The sequence below is a fragment of the Sminthopsis crassicaudata genome, chromosome 2 (genome assembly GCF_048593235.1).
Source record: "Sminthopsis crassicaudata isolate SCR6 chromosome 2, ASM4859323v1, whole genome shotgun sequence".
Classification (NCBI taxonomy): domain Eukaryota; kingdom Metazoa; phylum Chordata; class Mammalia; order Dasyuromorphia; family Dasyuridae; genus Sminthopsis; species Sminthopsis crassicaudata.
The window spans coordinates 561,637,452-561,658,054 of NC_133618.1; the positions used below are offsets into that span (position 1 = coordinate 561,637,452).

General features: G+C 36.3%; 1 protein-coding gene across 10 annotated transcripts in view; it reads left to right on the forward strand.

Moving 5' to 3' along the window:
* Window positions 1-20,603, forward strand: part of AKAP13 (A-kinase anchoring protein 13) — a 375,368-nt gene that overhangs the window by 212,452 nt on the left and 142,313 nt on the right. For 8 of the 10 annotated variants that reach the window (XR_012486996.1, XM_074295087.1, XM_074295091.1 and 5 more), the window contains exons 6-8: window positions 9,108-9,300; window positions 11,765-14,936; window positions 19,154-19,275. Coding sequence is in view for 9 of the 10 variants with exons in the window: in XM_074295087.1 (XP_074151188.1) it covers window positions 9,108-9,300; window positions 11,765-14,936; window positions 19,154-19,275 (3,487 nt within the window). In the remaining variant the exon portion in view is untranslated. Of the gene's footprint in view, window positions 1-9,107; window positions 9,301-11,764; window positions 14,937-15,800; window positions 16,058-19,153; window positions 19,276-20,603 lie in introns of those variants that run through there. The other 2 variants (XM_074295094.1, XM_074295096.1) reach the window with 1 other exon arrangement.

Here is a 20,603-nt window from a genome sequence, read left to right on the forward strand (position 1 = left end):
TAAGTTTATTTGTGGAATTGAACAATGTTATGCTTGAAGGGTAGTCAACTAAAGTTTTTTCCTTATCACTTAGATTCATTCCATGAATTACGGTAATTACTTTCCAAAATGATGTCTTTATTGTGACTTGATTTTTCCCATTATGATAGCCAGTGAGTAAAACAGTTATGACATTGCTATCTATAAATAGAACTCGTTTATCTTGATTCATATTTTCCCTTTTAGCCAACTGATTTTAACTCTAAAAATTAACTATAGTTTGTTTTGTGTTATTTTCCATAATTCTGATTAGCAGTAAGAATGTCATGAAATCATTCTAGTACCCTCCTTTTATTATCAAGTCTAAATCTAGTTGTGAGATGAAGTTTTTGGGGGAGAGTGACAGGAAGGGGTAAATTTCAGTTATTTCATTCAGACTAAATTTTTGGGATTTTTAGTTCAATGAAAAAGTCTCAAAGAAAGTGGCTAAAAGAAATGTAGTATATAGAAATTAACATTAAAAGAATCATCCATTTCCCTTTGAATCAATGTCCCGTTATTATCCTTAGAATACTTCCTCCTGCCTTTATGTTGCATTATTCTGCACTACTTTATTTTTTAAATTTTGTCTCAGCTTCAACAAAATGAGGATTTGATTTTAGTCAAGTATGGGTCACATTTTCTTATTAACAGAATTTCACTGTGAGCTGTGAAACTTCATAGAGAATTAGTAAACCAATAAAACATAGTCCTTAGCTTTGACCTTAAAATCATATAGGTTTTAGTACTATAAGGGAAAACCTTATCCAGTATCGTAATAATTTTTTGTTAAATATGTAAAAATAGTTTTTAGCATTTGTTTTCATAAGATTTTGAGTTGCAAAATTTTTCTCCCTGCTTCCCATGCTCCCTTTCCAAAATAGCAAACAATCTGATATAATCATATGTTCAATAATGTTAGACATATTTCCACATTAATCATATTGTAAAAGAAGAAACAATGAAAGGAAAAAGCCATAAGAAACAAAAAAGAAAAAATGTGAAAATATCATACTTCAATCTGCATTCAGACTCCACAATTCTTTCTCTGAATGAATTTCCGTCATGAATATTTTGAAATTATAAGTCAGTCATAGTTGCAATATCCTCATTTTATAGATAAAGAAACTATAATACTAAAGAGAAATTGTGATATGTCCAAAGTCATAGAGGTAGTAAATAAGTTTCAATCATAGTTTCTTGAATTTAAAATACATTCTTCTTTCCATTATATTCCTGCTGATATATACAGATTTTTCTGGTTTAAATATAAGTTATAAGTCATTAAGATGGATAAAAAACAGAGGAGAGTGAAGGTTGGTGATCTAATACATTGTTGGTGGAGTTGTGAACTGATCCAACCATTCTGAAGAGCAATTTTGAACTATTCCCAAAGGATTATAAAACTGTGTGTATCTACTAGGTTTGTATCCCAAAGAGATCATAAAAAAGTGAAAAGGACCCACATGTGCAAAAAATGTTTGTGGCAGCCCTTTTTATAGTGGTAAGGAAGTGGAAACTGAGTAGATGCCTATCAGTTGGACAATGGCTGAATAAGTTATGGTATACTAAGGTTCTATAAGAAAAAAACAGCAGGATGATTTCAGAGAGGCTTGGAGAGACTTACATGAACTGATGCTAAGTAAAGTGAATAGAACCAAGAGAACATTGTACACAGCAATAAGATGATTATGTGATGATCAGCTGTCATGGATTTGGCTCTTTTCAACAGTGAGGCAATTCAGGGCAATTCTAATAATGTTCTCATACATACTTAATCCTTAGATCCTAAGATTGAGTTTTGCCTTGTCAGTTGGCTGTTGGATGTCTTCTCCAATAGTTTACTGTGTACATTGTTGTTCAGTTTTTACTTTGTGACTTTTTAGTGAAGGAAGTGGAGGCTAAGGAGAAAGATATTTTACATAGTCTTTTTTCTTTCCCTCTAGCATATTTAGTCTGGTTCATTATATTAACCAATATTCAATTGTGTTTTATTGAGTTGGAGTAACATAAAATCATTTGCCTAAATAAGAAATCTGTCCTCAGGTTGAAAACTGAATTTTATATGCTGATTAAAAAACAAACAAACAAATTTGGTAGATACAAGACAAAAACCTCCTCCAATAATTGTTAAGTGTGGAATAAACATTTCTTTAAATTATTTAGTGTTTCAGAAATTTTAATATGATTTTAAGCTGTTTAAAAGCTTTTTATTAAGTTTAAACTTTAATAGCTATAAACTACACTAATTCTTTTGGGAGACAATATAGAGAAGTGAGTTAAAGGAATATGCATGTACATAGTATCTATCCTTTTTAAAAGAAGTGTGCTATTAAGACAACTCCGAGATAACACTACACACCTGTCAGATTGGCTAAGATGACAGGAACAAATAATGATGAATGTTGGAGGGGATGTGGAAAAACTGGGACACTGATGCATTGTTGGTGGAGTTATGAAAGAATCCAGCCATTCTGGAGAGCAATTTGGAATTATGCCCAAAAAGGTATCAAACTGTGCACATACCCTTTGATCCAGCAATGCTACTACTGGGCTTATCCCAAGGAAATACTAAAGAAGGGAAAGGGACCTGTATGTGCCAAAATGTTTGTGGCAGCCCTTTTTATAGTGGCTAGAAACTGGAAAATGAACAGATGCCCATCAATTGGAGAATGGTTGGGTAAATTATGGGATATAAAGGTTATGGAATATTGTTGTTCTGTAAGAAATGAGGAGGAATGCAGAGAGGCTTGGAGAGACTTACATCAACTGATGCTGAGTGAAACGAGCAGAACTAGGAGATCATTATACACTTCAACAATGATACTGTATGAGGATGTATGCTGATGGAAGTGGATATCTTCAACATAGAGAAGAGCTAATCTAATTCCAATTGATCAATGATGGACAGAATCAGCTACACCCAGAAAAGGAACACTGGGATATGAGTGTAAACTGTTAGCATTTTTTGTTTTTTTTTCCCCAGATAATTTTTACCTTCCAAATCCAATTCTTCCTTTGCAGCAACAACAACAACAACAACAACAACAACAACAAAATTCGGTTCTGCACATATATATTGTATCTAGGATATACTATAACATATTTAATATGTATGGGAAGGCCTGCCATCTACGGGAGGAGGTGGAGGGAAGGAGAAGAAAAATTCAGAACACAAGGGAGTACAAGGGATAATGTTTTAAAAAAAAAAATTACCTAGGCATATGTACTATCAAAAAAATGTTATAATTATAAAATTAATTAAAAATTAAAAAAATAAAGAAGTGTGCTAAGAGCTTTTTAATGTTTATTATCTGATTTGGTCATCACAACAACCTTGGGAGGTAGATGCTGATTTTTTTTTTTTTTTTCCTGTCGAATGAGTACACTGAGGCAGAGGTTAAGTGACTGAACTCTGGTTTTTTTGTTTCTTTGTTTGTTTGTTTGTTTGTTTGTTTGTTTGTTTGTTTGTTTGTTTTTCCTGACTCCAGACCTAGAGCTCTATGCTTTGTGGCCCTCTCAGCCACCGTTAATGTTCAGTATGCCTGGACATGTGGACATCATACTTTTTTTAAATAGCCTTTTTTGTTTTATCCAGTTGGTAGCCTGAGTTATGGTATTCTTGTCCTGTAAAATCATTAGGCAGCGGGATGGTGAGCAGAGAAAAAGTTTTGTCCTTCATGGTCTGTGAGATCATCTGATAATCACTAGGTGCTTCTCTGAACATTATTCTCTTGACTAATTCAGGTTTGGAGTAGACTTTGGAACATTTCATCAAAGGATGTTTGTTTTAGATTATTTTTCTTGGAGCATTCCATTCCTTCTATTGGTAGAGGAATGTTGGGCATCCTTCTTCCTCTTCCCCTAAGCCTTCCTGTTCTATACTGTCATCAAGGGACAGTAACCCCTTAATGCTTTGGGATGTCTATGTTCAAAGCTTGACTCTCACTGAGACATCCTTTAAGTTATAAGCCAACAAGAATTATATTTTATTTTCATTATCTTTGTTCTTTTGTTGTATGAAACCTGTGCATAAACTAAACTATCAAAAATGTCTGCAAATTTATTTTTTAGGATCCTAAAAATACTTTAAACATAACAAACAATGGGACTTATAGAAGAGATGCTTAATAGTTCTAAAGGGTCAAAATAGGATGTCAGGCTTTTATAACACAAGAGAATTCTTTAAATTATGGCTATCTAAATGCTTCAAAGGGCCTCAGCAAAACAAAGCAACCCTGCTTAAATATATGTTTCTATAGAGAATTGTTTAAAGTGAATAAGTATATGTAAATACCTGTGTATGTGAAAGTGTCTATATTGAATAAATTATTATTACATATATGCATTGCAGTTTGTGCCTATTTTATTGGCCCCATTTTTGGAAGCAAAGTTGTAAAAGGCCACTGAAGTTCATCCTGCCCTTTTCCTTTATTTTATTTATTTATTTTTTTTTTTCCTGAGTCTGGGGTTAAGTGACTTGCCCAGGGTCACACAGCTAGGAAGTGTTAAGTGTCCGAGACCAGATTTGAACTCAGATCCTCCTGAATTCAAGGCTGGTGCTTTATCCACTGCACCACCTAGCTGCCCCCCATCCTGCCCTATTCCTAAAATAGACTGGCTTTAAATGCCCTTTTGCTTTAAGGTTGTTTAATTATGTGAAATTACACCCAAATTTATTGTTGGCTCCATAAATCCTCCTAAGGGTGTAATTATTCCTATTGATACTCTTTTGCCAGGATGTGTGATCTCTGTCTTGTATGTAAACTTAGTTCAGCTGCAGTTTAATTTACATGCATGTCTGGAAAAAGAGTGTCTTGTGATTTCATTTGAATAGGGAACTGTCAGGTGAAACAATTTTGCTAGAGTAGCTTGGGTTTTTTGCAGTTTAGGGAGTTGGAGAATTGCCTCAGGCACTAAAGAGTTAAGAAGCTTGTCTGGTTTCACTTAGCTTATATGTGACAGCCAAAGACAGGAATGAATATACTTATTCTATCTTCAAGACTAATTCTTCATCCAGTACATTGAACTACTCTCTCTCCAGGAGTAAATTTAAAGAACTCATATTTGCATCATGCTTTAAATGCTCATATGACTTATCAGAGCTGTAAGGCACATGATTTTTCTTTTCTTTTTTAAAAAATAAGATTACTGCTGAATAGGTGTTTCTATATCTCCCAGTGGGCTTAAACTTTAACAGGAATGACTGTGGATAGATGTCTTAGAAACACTTTTTTTTTCTCTCGGGATAATAAAACATACAATAAACATTTCATTTTGAGAGATAGTATAATGTACAGGCTAGGGCATCAGACTTCAAGCCAGGAAGATGTGTGTACAGATCTCTCCTAAGACATTAAATAATTGTTACACAAAACACTTCACCCTTCTGCCATTAGTTTTCTTCTCTGTAAAATCATGGAGGCTGGACTCTGACCTTTGATGATCCCTCTAGCTTGAAATCTACAATCCTATGATGCTGTGTAGTACTTTCAGGTTTGTGACATGTCTTCCTTACAACTCTGTCAGTCATTCCACAAGCATTGATTAAACTCTTGCTGTGATCAGCTTTGGCGATCCCCACTTTCAAGCAGTTTACATTCTTTTGGCAGACATTGTAAAACATTTAGAGCTTCATTGAGAATAAATACAGGATTTTTAAAAAAGTACTTAAACATGAGTTGATTAATATAGGAGGGATATCAAGAAAGCACTCTGTAGAAAGTGGTATTTGAATTTTTCTGTGATTATCCTGTGAAGCAAAGAAAGCAGGTAATATTCTGATAATTATCTTCTTTTGGTAAGATAAGGAAACAGAGACTAAAAGAAGTAGTTATTTCCCCATAAGTGTCTGAGGCAAAATTTCATAGGATTACTGTATTAGAGCTGCAAGGGACCTAAGAGACTTTCTTGTCTAAATTCTTCATTTTGAATATGAGGTTGCCATTTCTAGAGCTGTTCAGAAAGTGAATGAGCAATGCTTCCTGTTCATAATCTCATTTGGAATTTTCTTGGCAGCCTTACTGAAGTGATTTGCCATCGCTTTCTCCAGCTCCTTTTGTAGATGAAGAAACTGAGGTAAACAGGGTTAAGTGACTTGCCCAGATTCACACAGTTAATGTCTGAGACAGAATTTCAACTCAGATCTTCCTGTCTCTAAGCCTGATGTTCTGTTCATTGCACTACCATCTTTCTTTCTTAAACAATCACTAGTCTTAAAATAGAAAGCCTAGTCACAAAAGTTCAAGAAAAGCTCTTTCCCATTTCTTTCCTAACTAGTTTTTCTTATATGCACAAAGTAATACAAAGAATTCTTACTATTTGTTTAAGAATAGTATAATTATTTTGGGTTTATCCATATTATTGTCCCCCACCCCCATTATAAGTTCAGATAACAAGAGAATTTAACATTCTAGGCAAAAACCATAATCAGCTTATTTTTTCCCCTATAAGTTGACTCCCTTGTGTACCTTTCTGGTAGAGGGCAGAGGGACATCAGTGAACCAAAGAAACCCAAAATTACTTCACTCACAAGGAACTGGAAAGTTGTTTATGTTCCCCATCTTGCCCCTCTGCTCAGTATTCTCCCTCTTCCCCAGTTACTGGTTTATTTAAAAATATGTATGTGTTCATTATAGTTCAAGATGTTGTATGGCAGGGAGTGGGAGGTACTGGCTCTTTTCTTAAAGAGTTTGGACTCTGTAGAGAGTGTCTAGATTCTAGGGAAGTAAGTGATAGCTTTTCAGCTTGTGATTGTGAAAGTTAGTTCTTTGCCAGACATTTTTAGGAAGAAATTGAAGGGGATAAGACTAAAACTGAGAGACCATTTAGGAAGTTTTTGCAATAGCCCAAACTCACATTAGCAATCAAATGGAGTTAATGTCAATGAAATAGTAATGAAAGTAGTAATGAAATGAATTACCAATGAAGTGGTCCTGAAAAGGAGGAAATAGATGCAAAGGGTCTATAATTATGAAATTAATATATTAATTATATTAATATAATTAATAGTTATTTTAAATGGAATTTGTCTCTGTGTCTCTTGCTGCTGGACTATGTCAAATATATAGAAATGCTGATGATCTGATGATTTGTGTGAGTTTGCTTTATATCCTGCAACTTTGCTAAAGCTGTTAATTGTTTCAAGTAGGTTTTTGGATAATTTTCTAGTAATGTTTGGATAATTCTCTAATAAATCTCTAAGTAAATAATATTTTCTGCAAAGTGATAGTTTTATTTCCTCATTGCCTATTCCAATTCCTTTAATTTATTTTTCTTTTCTTATTGATAAAGCTAACATTCCTAGTACAGTATTGAATAATAATAGTGCATAATAGTGGGCATCCTTTTTTTTATCCATGATCTTATTAGGAATGCATCCAGCTTCTCTCCATCAAAAATAATGCTTGCTGTTGATTTTTAGATAGGTATTGCTTATTATTTTAAGGAAAGCTCCTTCCATCTCTATTATCTCTAGTATTTTTTATAGGAATGGATGCTGTATTTTTTCCAAAAGCTTTTTCTGCATCAGTTGAGGTTATCATTTGATTTCTATTGGTTTTGTTGTTGTATCTGATCAATTGTGGTAATAGTTTTTTTCACAACTTTCCTTATTTTTTTCAGTTTTATACCTCATGTTTTTATTACTCTACTACACATGTCATGCACTGTGCTAAGTACTGGCTATTCTAAGAAAAGCAAAATATAGTAATTTCTCTAGAATTCCTGATCTAATTCTGAAGACGGCCTGTAAACAAATGGGTCCAAAGAAGAGGTATACAGGATAAATTGGAGATAATCTCAAAGACCCTAGGATTAAGAGGAAATTGAAAAGGTATCTTGCAGAGCATGAGATTTTGGCTGAGACTCAGTGTAAGAAAGGAAAGCTAGGAGGTTGGAGAGAGCTCCAGACATAGGGGACAGCCACCAAATGCTCCTAATAAGATATTGATAATAATCTAGGTATAAAGTTAAGAGAGTCCATACCAAGCTGGTTGTAGTGTTAGAGAAATTACAAAAGAAGAAATTACAAGACTTAGTAATTTACTGCATATGGGGCGGTGATAATGGGCTAATTGCATATAGAGAGTTTGAAGATGACAAAGAAGTTGAGAACCTAGTTGATTGAAAGGGTGGTTTCCCCCAGTTGGAATGTACCATGAGCTTCTTGTTTTCAGAGACTGTTGTATTTTCATCTGTACATTCTTAGCACCTAGCTCAATGACTCTCACTAAATAAATGTTTGTTCATTGATTATGTGATTATTAATTTTGAGAAAAGCAGACTATTAACCCCAGAGAGTACTATGATATAAGGGTCTTTCACTTTGTATGCCATTGTGGACTTTTATATACCATTTTGTCTATGCTGTATCACAAAGATGGTTCTGTATGATCTATTCACTTATAATATGTTATTATAATATTAGGATATTTTAAGATATAATTGAAAGCATATTGAGTTGCTTAGAAACAGTTTCTGTGTATTAAACAATGTTAGATGGTCATGTTGAAGAAAACAGAATGGTTGACAATATTTTTCTAGTTAGTTGACATTGGGAATTTGTGTGTGTGAGAGGGGAGAAGAGGAAGAGAAGGAGTTGCAGGGTGCTTCCTACTTCTGAAATATCCCCTACATGCACTGGGGCCTCTGCCTCCTCTGTCATTTGAAGTCAGCCTAAGGTATCAAATAATACACAGAAGAGTCATTCTTGTAAGCTATGTTTCTATGGACAACCACACTAAAAGTCACCTCCTTGTACTTCCTCATTACTCATTAGCAGAATATTAACCATTTCAAGAACCCATAACTGCTTCTGTTTTTGTTCTTTCCTGGGAGTGGTTCATGATTTTCCCCTTACCCCCAAGTAAACCTGTTTGTGGCTTCTTGCTGTACAGTCAGTGAAGGGTAGGATAGCAATGAGGATGTTTGCATGTATGTTTGCATGTAAGATCAGGTCCTTACAGAGCTGCTTCTGCAAAAGGTAATCAGTCAGATCAGTAATTTGAGCCAAGATTCACAGATGTAGCTCTAAGCCTACTGCCTGTCACCTATAATTTATGTATAAACCTAAGATTGTTTGCTTTCAGGGAGAATGCTGGAGAACCTGACTCCTGGAGCAGTTTATCTTATGAAATACCTTATGGGGACTGCTCTGTGAGACATCACCGAGAGTTGGACATTTACACCCTGACATCTGAATTAGATGAAGAATCCCTTCAGCCCCGAGACAGTCGGACAGGACATATTTTTAAACTCATGAACATCCAGCAGCAGCTCATGGTGAGGAGAAACAATCCATATCTCAAGCCTTTGATCTGCATTCAGTCAGTCAGCAAGCATTTATTAAGTACTTACTAAATGTCAGTCTCTGTATTAAATAGTAATGATGCAAAGAAAGGCAAAAGCATTCCCTTATCTTCAAGGAATTTTTATTCTACCTGGGGAAATAACATGTAAATAATGGCATATACAAGAGATAAAATAATAGCTAGCATTTATATAATGCTTTAAGGGTTTGCAAAGCACTTTATATATATTCTGTCATCACATTCCTGTGAAATCAGTGTTATTTTATCCCATTTTACAGATGAGCAATAGAGACCAAGATAGATCTAGGGATTTTTCCCAGGGTCATAGTAAGTGCATAGTAAATGTCAGAGGCATGATTTAAACCCAAAGATGGAAATTACTTTTAAGAAAGAAAGGTATTATCAGGTGGAGGAACTAGGACTAGCCTTCTGAAGAAGGTGGGATTTGAGTTAAGTATTGAAGGAGACCAGGAAAACTAAGAGATGGAAGTGAAGTGGAAGAGAATCCTAGCTATTCAGAACAGCCAGTTCAAAGGCAAGTCTAGTTACAGAAATGGAGTGTCATGTTTGAAAAACTTCAAACATGAAGAACTTTTACTACTTCAGTATTGCTGGATTCTTAGTTTGTGCAGGGGAATAAAGTCTAAAAAGATGAAATAGGTAGGAAGAGACTAGGTTGTTTAGAATTTTAAATGCCAAATATGGAGAGTTTAAATTAGATACTGAAGTTTTTGAAACTGGAAACATTGGCAAGTAATCAGTGCTTGCAAATGACTCATGTTTATTTATGTGATAAGTTTTTGGACTTTGTCTTTTGTCCCAGGTAAAATAAAGTTTGATTCTGATTGACCTTTGCCAGGCAACTGAAGCAATGACTAGATAGATTGTATTTACTCATAGCAGAACTCATACATATATATATTTTTTCTTTCAAAGTCAAACCAATATATTTTATATTGATATAATATAAAATATATTGGTTTGACTTTGAAAGAAAATTATACACTATATTTCCTGAAACAGTTGACAAAAAATTTTAAAATTACGTTAAATTAGACCATTTTGAATATTTTTTGTTATGGCTATATTATGTTTATGAAACTGAAAAACCACTTAAAGCCAAATACTTTTTATCATATGTGAGTCTTCTCAATGAAAATTGCTGTTAGAAAACCAAATAAAACATACTCGGTATATATGTTTTTTAAAATGCCCTGAAAAGCTAAATTTAGGTTCCTTTTCCATCTAGATTATATTCAGCATTGATTTGATTTGATTTGGGAAAACATTTTTGTGATTATTTAATTTAGGTTTATTCAGGGCCATTAAAATACCAGAGGCTTCCTTTGGAACATCATTGTTCAGTCCATTAGGCCTGATGACTTCATTCTCTGGATGTATGGTGTCTGCCTCTGCTCTTTCAGTATCAGGCTTATCCCAGAACAAGAATCACTTTTGTTTTAGCTTATATATGCTCCTCCAGAAACCAAACATCTTTTTTTAGTTCACAAGACAATTGACAGTCCAGTTGAAGCTGTGCTCTTGAAAGTGCCAGAGAGATCTCTACAGTGGCTAAAGACCAAAAGAGGGTTGAAAGGAGGGAACCAGATGTTAAGTCAAGAGCAGAACATAAAGATTCTGATTTTTAGTTCGGTCCATTGTGTGACACATTCATACTACTTTCATTTGAGAATGGGCAAGGCTCAGGAGTTAAACAGGAAATATGTTAGTTTTTATATTTGAAACTTACCATATTGACTAACAGAGAAATGCTTTTCCTCTACCAAAAAAGGCAAAAGAGATTTGGCATCTACTGCTAAGGCTAAAATTTTTACCTACAGTTAAAAGTTATTTAATGAAGAGGAATTTTTAAACATATCAAGCTTTTAAGAAAGACTCAAGTCAGTCCATTCCTTCTGGAAGATGGATAGGGTGGAATTTATTTGTAGGATTAAAGAATGATATATAATACTTCAGTAAATAATTGGGATCTGGGAATTTGGCTGCACCTTAGGACGAGGGGAATTTGGCAAATAGTTGTGAATTTGTTTGTGTTGGGAATGGATGAAGGAAGTTGGAAGTAATGTGTATCTCTTGGAAAGGAAGCCTACAGGAGCATTTTACCCAAGCTGCTCATCTGAGCCAGTATTCAGATACACATTTATCTACAACTTTGGGGTAAAAATTTAATTGTGCTTTTTAAAATGAAGTTATAGTTAATTCCTGGAAATAGTATCTTGATTATCCTAAGATCCTGGCAACCATGTAGGTGTGGGAGAGAAAAATAATAATAATAAGCCTGAGTTTTAGATAGACTTCAGTCACATTATAAAGTAGTGGGTTTTGTTAGTTGTGACTGTTACTTGCATTCCCCTATAATATCTGTAGTTATATGCTGACGTTTATATTACTGACATTTTCTTTTGCCATTGCAGAAAACTAACCTCAGACAGACAGAAGATTGCATCCCCTTAATGATAACGTCACAGGACCCTCCAACCACTCACAGTGTTCTGGATGTGGATGGCCAATGTCTTTCCTGCATTGAAGCTCCCTTAGGAGATCAGCAGCAGTCTTCTCCACATGGAGGCATGGACAACCCTAATCACAAAGGGAACACAGTTAGACTGGATGAAAAGACAAGTGACTTATCAAGCTTGATGAGCAAAAAGAACACAGATTGTTCCTGTAGGAGAAAAGATAAAGGCCTGGAGAGAAAGGGAGAAGAGGTGGAGCCTGGACAATTTACATTTTCTAAGATTGTGTCAGAGAAAGACAGATGCCCACAGAGTGCACTTGTTAGTATGAATAACACAGAAGACCTTCCATCCTGTGGAAATACAAATGAGGAAAGTGGAATGACATCTCCTGGCACTGTTTTGGCCCATGAACATATGAACGGTGAAGATGTTGCCATAGGAAAAGTACATATCAGTGAGTATAGCCAAGACCAAAATGTCCCTGAGGTTGAAGGGGTCACCAATTCAGAAACAGAGAGTGCAACTCCAAAAGCAACAGAAAAAGTGAAATGTGATCTCCCAAGCCCCGAGGCCACTCTGCAGAGGTGTGGGCATGAAACACAGGAAAGTAAAACTGATAAACTTAATAAGAGCCACATTCTCAGCAAAACTGGAACTGTTGATGTAAAAGAAAACACTGTGGAAGTACCCAGTGTTCCAAATGGCATTGACTCTCCAAGTTCCTTAGACAGCAATGAACATCTTCACACTTCATCTACAGTTGGTAAAGGAGAAGCCATTACTAAAGACACTGTGCCAGGAACTGAAACTTCATGCAGAAGTAGCAAAGAAAATTTTGATCCTGTAGCAGAGAACCAGGGGGTTGTGGATCAACCCCTCCTGATCATTTCATCTTTAGTAAAAGAGGTTACTGGTCAAGAGGAGATGTTGGAAGAGTTAGAAATGCATTCTTTTTTAAACAGCATGTGTGAGGAAAGCTCACCTTCTGATTCAACTTTGATTAGCCCAGAAAAAGAGCCAGTTTTGAGCCAGACATCAAAAGGCAGCTCAACTCAACACCAAGATCAGGAAATTGAATCAACCATCTGCTGCACAGCGGAAGAGGACAAATTTAGTTTTGATTTTGTACGTCAACAGAATTCAGTGACTCCTTGTGAAGACATGGAAACAGAGAGCAAATGTGGTGAAGCCATACAATCTAAGGATTTGAAGCGGAATTCACCAAATACACCTGCTGAGATTCTGATGAAAGAATCATGTTTGAATGAGGAAGACACTGATCCTAGAGGAGATAACCAGGAGCCTGAAGTCCTGTGTTCTATAACAGTTTTAAATGAAGATAACCTAGTGCAAGATTTAAAACTGGACACTCCTTCATCACCTCATCCAGCCTTGATTGAAGCAAAAGAAAGTTTTATACTGGATCAGGCCATGACATCTGAAAATATTTTTGCTCAGCTAGACAAGCCATCAGTTGAATCAGTAACTGAAGATGATGAGATCTCTTTTGTTCCCTCCCAGAAAGAAAAGGGAACAGCAACTCCTGAAAAAAAGGCAGAACATAGCTGTGGCCAAGCACTGGATCTCTGTGTGCCCATCAAACTGCCGACATCAGACAGCTTGGTGAACGTGCTGCCTTTTGTTCCTGCTCCTGCTCCTCAGTTAAGAATGGGGAATTCCAGTTCTGGAGAAGGAGAAAGCAGAGTTGAGGGATTTAATGACAAGACCAGGGATGTGTCAGAATCTGAGTCGTCTGTCCCCAGTGAAAGGACAACCACTTTGCCTGCTGATGCAGTTTTGTCCGGGGCTGAGGAGGAGCCAGTGGGGCCAGAAAGCACTCTAGCTCAGGAACAAGATAAGGGAAATGAAGCAGCCACTTGTTCTCCAGCTAAAGACGACAATGCACTTTGTTCAGTTTCTTTGCCTCAAGAGGAGACGCCACCTCCTGGAGAAGATACATTAGAGCTTGGTGATCAACCTGTCTTTTGTGCTGAAGGCAAAATACTTAAACACAATAATATTTCAGCGGGCACACCCTCTGCCATTCTCAGTACAGAATCTGAACAAAACAAGGAAGTGGCTGCAAAAGTTTTTCTGCGAGCAGAGCAAAGCCCAGCTGTAGAGTGCCAGGTGCTATCAGAAGCTGATTTGTCTTCAGGCAGGCAGGGAGAGTGCAGCTTGCCATTGCTGGTAGTGACAAACAAAACCGAAGCTGGCCCAGAACAAGATGGGTCTGAGGCTTGTGGCAGAGAAAAGGCAGTGGCCATAAAATCTGAAGCAAAGGAGACCAAGTCTACAAAGGACTCCTCTTGGGAAGAGAGTCAAAATGTAACTCTGGGTTCCAGAGAAGAGGCTTCCCAGGATCCCTCGGGGTTGGGGACAAAGGAAATACTTGGTGGCCACCAGGATGTTCTGGTGCAGAAAAACATGGCAGCCCAAAGGAATGACGTACTCTTGGACCTACTAGGAGCCCCACCTGAAGATGAGATCCTGAAGGAAGAAACTATCATCACTGAAATGCTGCCTGATAGTAAGGAGAAAGGGGAGGCCGATGAATCTGTCCCCTTAGCAAGACATCTAAAGGAAGCAGAGGCAGACAGTGTGGTACCAAGGCTGTTACTGCAGTCCATTGCTGAAGAGCTGTTGCCCTGTGAGAGTGAGGTTATTGGGGACGTAGGGCCTCTGACAGATGAGAGCGGCACCATGCCTCGTGTGGACAATACCAAGGAAACTTTGCCTGATGGGGATGGGGCTAAACAAAAGAGAAGCTCCCAAGATGTTCCCTCGCAGAGTCTGCCTACTCAGGCTTATGCTTTGAATTCACTGGTGAGAGAAAACCTGATAGAGGAGGCTGCCAGCCACTTGGTGGATACTATCCTTGAAAAAGTGAGGGCTACAGGAGGGGTGGTTTCCTTGGAAGAGAGCAGTAGCCCTCCACAGTGTGGTTTTCCTGAACCAAATCCTGTTGCTGAGGAGCTAGAGAAAGCTGATGTGAAAGGGCCTCAGATGGCTCCAGGAGATATACCTACTAAAGAAGAAGCAGTTATAAACTCAAAAGTGTGGACAATCAAAGGAGAAGAGCAGGAAAAGAAACCTGGACAGTCCCAACAACCTGAACCTGTGGCAGGTAAGCAAGCTGAAGTGGGCAGTCCAGGTAAAATTTGAGGAGCAATTCTTTCCAAATGTGTCTCAGGTGTGGCAGTCAAGTACCATGGGATTTATGTATGTATTTTTTTTTCTATTCATTATGTAAAATTAGTTCTTAGAATTTAATAATCAGCATTCATACAGGCATATTTGTGGTGTAAGAAATTTTGCTTTAGCTTAGTTCTTACCTGGATTGCTTTAACTATTGATTGGTTGGTTTGCTTCTATCAGCTGTTATTAGTCCATATGCTTGGTATGCATATAAGTGCTGCAGTTTTTGAAAACTGGAAAAAGTGCCTGGATGACAGATGAATTGGGCCCATATTGGGGTACAGAAGTTTATTCATTTTGATTTGATCACTCTTGTCAAAGCAGATATTAGATTGGTTTGGAAGTGTTTCAGGCTGTGTGGAGAATGTTGGGAAAAGTATCCTTAGATATGAAGTTGACTTATTCCTTTCTCTTATTCTTTGTTAGGTTAGGTTCAGAGAAAATAGCTGGGATCATGGAACTGATTTCTTCATAGTAGTAAGCCACAGCTGTTAAGTGTCCTTCCAGACTAGCAGTCCAGCTTTCTAAATGGTGGTATTAGGTCATTGTAGGAGAGCACAGAGAAAAACAAGGCTTTTCCTGCCTGTGAAGAAAGTCTCTAGTCACATTGTCTATTGACTTAATGCCACAGTCCTGGAATTCAAAGCTTTGTACAGTGTGTGGGGCTGGGGGCTGGGCCGAGGGGGGTTCCCCATACAGGATTTCCGCTAAGCCTCATCCTTTGAGTGTGCTGTCATAGGGCAAACCTTGTGTCCACTTATCTCGGTGAAGCAGCTGCAGCGAGGAGATTGCTCACACAGCAACCTCTTCAATCGATGGGTAACCATGTTCAGAAACAGTAAATAGAAACCACCATTCAGTGGGAAGGGGCCATTCCAGTATAACCTCATGTATTTGCGAGTTGGGAAGAAAGTGGAAGCAGAGGACAATTTGAGAATCATAAGGCCACTTGGGTCCGGATTTTGCCTGATTACCTGTTGCCGGGGCAGAGAAGAGAAGAGCAACCATTGTCCTGGCTACACGTTATTTATTTTTGCACTTAAGAATTAGGTAAGAAATGTTCTATTTCTCCCTCAGGATCCTGGAAATGGCATACACAAAACGGAATGGGTAGAGGTAGAAGAGTTGAAAGAACCAATGTGTCATGTCAGGCATTGACTGTGTTCACTACTATAGTAATATTTTGCAGCTTCTTTCCCTCAAGGGAAGATTTTCTCCTTTCTGGTATTCAGTCTTGTAACTGAATATGTATGCTCTAGATATTTTGGAAGTTTCAGGCTTTGAAAGTTTTGGGGAGAGTTTCAGATATTTAGAGATGGAAAGTTGTTGGCTGTTATTTCAGGACTTCTAATAGGAATCAGAATCTGTCTTTTAAAAAAAATAGAGGAGTCTATTTTGGGGGTTTTGGCTGGTTGACATTTCCCCAGAACAGGAGGGACTGTAAGCTGATGCCTGAGTGTTCATTTCTTTTGAATGCTGCTTCTTGGGACACCATGAGTTGGAATTACTGCTTTTTCCAGCTCAGTGGCTGAGATTTAAAATGAAGGGTGAGTGAGCTGTTTTGGTTTTTCACATGTTAAACTGTATGTAGAAATCATAGAGCAAAAATCTGGAAGGTTTAGACAAGAATTAGGGACAAGCTGAAAATTTTGAAGTTATGTTGTTAACAACTCAGAAATAGAAGAGCCCAAGCAGTTATCTTAAGAGGAGACTTTAAGTAGCAAAAGTAGTTATATTTGTATGTATGTTGTTGCTCTGCCAATACAGAAAGTATATGTAGCTTTAGTTCTGTCCCAGCCTCAGCTGTAGGAAGAAATATCCAATAATAAGGGAATTACCACTTCCTTCTTGGAATAAGGAACTGTTAACTGTCACATGTTAATTCTGAAGTCAGGCAGCTAAATATGATCTAAGAGTAAAGGGGGTTGTTGGACATTTATTAAAAGGTCATCGAGTTTTAGTTATCTTGTGGGGATTAAAAAGTACATGTTCTTTTTAGCTGCTGTAATGTATTGATTTGTGTTGTCATGTTATTCTTTAAGAAACCAAATAGAAACTTACTCAAATGGGGAAAAAACAAGAAGGAAAAAACCCACAAAATTTCCAGCTTTAAAAAAGAGATATAAACATTCACCTAGATTGTGCTTTGGGAAATTGGGTAGTTTATGGCTGACCCAGATCTGTCATATAGTTTAGGTCTCAGTATATACTCACTATCTGTTTATAGTCATGACTGGTGGCTACTTGCCAAGATATATGTACATGTTTTTAGTTGATGGGTGTAGCTAAGTGAAGTTGTTTTAAATTAAACCAAAAAAGTCCCTTACCCTCTAAACCCTGGTCCCCATAGACACTTCTATATACAACAAACCACCTGTCATTTTATTAGGGTTGAACATGTTCAAAGGTTATTTCTGATTAGGATACATGTTCAAGGATTGTATATGTTTTCATTTTATTTGATCTGTGATATTTAAACTCCAAAACTTATCATCCCTAGATGAAGAGTACAACATATATATATATATATATATATATATATATATATAAAATCTATCTACCTATCTATCTGTACATATATATGTATCTATATTGTGTGTGTATATGTATATATGTGTGTGTGTGTGTGTGTGTGTGTGTGTGTATATATATATATATATATATATATATATATATATATATATATATATATATATATATATATATATGTATCTAATACTTTAATGGAATTTTGTCATGTATATATGAGTATATAATATGTGTATTATGTTGATCTATACGCTAACATTTGCCTTCATTTCAGTGTAGTACGTTTATAAATTGTTATAGTGGACTGACAGAATGAAATCTTAAAAATTTTCAGCTAAAAGTAGTCTATGCCCTTTGTATAAGGAGTGCTATTTTCTTTAAATAGTGACTTCTGTAAGGTTTTAATGTTGAATTAACAAACAAGAGTTTTCCCCACATAAAATTTTAGGCTTCTACCATGTCACCTATTCATATATGGAATATCAAGTTCAGTTCAGTTCAGTTCATTTAGCATTTTCTCTAAGAAAATGTCAGAATCCTAAATTTTCTTATGGTATCATTTGATCACTTCCTTTCTGTATTTGTCTGACCCAAATAGTGATAAATGGTAATAGTAACCACCATATTTGTGAACTACAACACTGCACTGTTGAGCATGGTCTCTGGTCTCTGAAGTGATACTGCTAGGTTTTTTTTTTCCCTTTCAATAAATGTAGCATTCTTATAACTTGACCATGAACTTGAAGACAACTGATTGATTCTTTCAATGATCAATAGAAAATAATCAATTGGATATATCTTTAAAAGAAAGCATGCTATATGTTCCTCCTAATATAGACTAACTATATTAAGCAATGAAATTATGTCCGTTTTGTCTTTTGTCTTTGTGAAATTAGGACATGAAACATGTTCACTTACTATGACTTATGTATTTCATATATGTAAACAAATACTAGTAATGAACTGATCTGTGTTTATTGTGAGTTACAAAGCCGTCAGAAAAGTTTTAGTTTATCCCAGCCAGTTCATCCTGAGATCACTATGGAGCCTTTGCTCTTTTGTGTAAATGCTCGTTGCCATTCCAAATGGTGGTAGGCATGATTACTCCACTTATGGAATTTATCAGTTTGCATCCCTAGCACCTAGCACAGTGCCTGGCAGATAGTGTGGTGCTTAATAAATACTTGTTGATTGAATGATTGATCTGTTTTTTTGAACCAAGTGTGTGGAGCTTTATTTTCCATGAAAAGTCAATGGCAAAAATGGAAGTTTGACCATTATTCAGCAAACATTTTAAGTGCCTACTATATATCCAGTGCTTGATTGGGGACTGTGTCTATTCCTTAAGCTAATGCTGTCTGCATAATCTTATTAATTTCTCCATGAGCAGGCTGTATTCCCATGGTTTGTTTTGGTCAGGAACAACTCCACAACTGTTTGGAAAATGAGCAGCCTAGTAGTGTCAGAAACAAATCCAGCTGCTGAAAGAATGCTTTTCTATTTAAAACAAAAGTAAAAACAAATCAAACCAATGGAAGCAAAAGCCTGTTGTGTAAACAAAAGGGCAAAGAAATCAGATTCTCAAATGCACTTTGCAAACCCCTTGTGTCTCTTCAGAAATGCCAGACATGAAAGCAGAAGATGAAGTGGATTTTCTGGATAATTCCAGGGAGGACTCAATTTCTGAAGAAATGGATGTAGCTAAACACAAAACAAAGCACAGGATAAAGACCCAGATGGTAAGTGGCTTTGATAAGACTCTATGGGAACAGAATATTAGTTTGGCTAATTATTAGCCTGGTCTGCTGATTCATAGCCTTGTTAGAGCTATTTTTCCTGTAAACAGAGTTTTCTTTTTTGGATTTCTCTTATTCCATTACTAATATGAACATAGTGATAAATATTTAAGCTTTTTGACCCATATCCTCTACAATAAAGTTTTGTCTTCAAACAAGAATTCTTTAGAAATTTTATAAGAAAGAACTTTTTCCCCTGTGCACATGTCTTCAAATGTGTCATAGTTCTGGGATTAACAAAATGTGAGCTATTAGAAATTAACCTGGGCAGGACACACAAAATCTTATTGGGTTAGCACATTTTAACTTCTGACTCCTTTGTGCCGAGGTAGAAATTTTTGGCAACAATAAAAATGATTTATTTAATAGTTGAAAAATAATGTCAAGTCTGAAATAAAGAAGGGCCTATTTTCAGTGACAGCAAATTGAAAGGCTTAATATATGGTAGTAGTGGTGATTTGTTTATTCTTCAGTTCATTGATATTATTCTTACTCTTAAGGCTCTGGGATTTTGGAGAAAAAACTTTTATAAAGCTATTACATTTTTTAAAGACAGAAAATTTTGAGTTGGGAGCACAAGTTGTGTGCTCTACTGAGACCTTGATGATCAGACAGAAATAATTAGGAAGGTTGAAATCTTGATACTAATCTAAATAGAGCTGCCCTAAAAGCATCATCATCTTTAGCTAGAGATGCTTCTCAATTATGTGTTTGAGGGGTTTGAGTGAATTTTATTGTTCGAATTACAGAGAGATAAACTATACTTTTAAAAATGTTTCCGGTATACATACTCTGGTAGCCAAGCTTTACTTTATTGTTATATTGTGGTATAAAGGGTGCTGACTCTTCTAACCCACCCCTTATTAAAAATAATATTCATGACTAATCCATGGGTGTCTACTTGAACAGAGGGAATTGTTTCAGACAAAAGTGGCTTTTGCCCTAGAAAAGAAAAGATATATCCTGTGCATATGTTTATGTGTACATACATACACACATCTGTGTGTTATTTTCACAAATATCTTCAATATAGAGGTTGGGGGGGGACCTTAACATTCTTGAATTCTGTGCCTCTTTTATACATCCCACCCTGACATTTTGCTCTGGGCACCTTGCTTTCTGACAAAGATAGTCATCTAATTGTTTCTTGGCTCACTAAAAAAAAAAAAAAAAAAAAAAAATTACCCCAGCTTTTTGCTACAAGTTTTTGGCGTTGGCAGAGGCAATTTTCTTTCCATGGTAGTTCGGAAGAAAGAATGGGATGTGGGAGG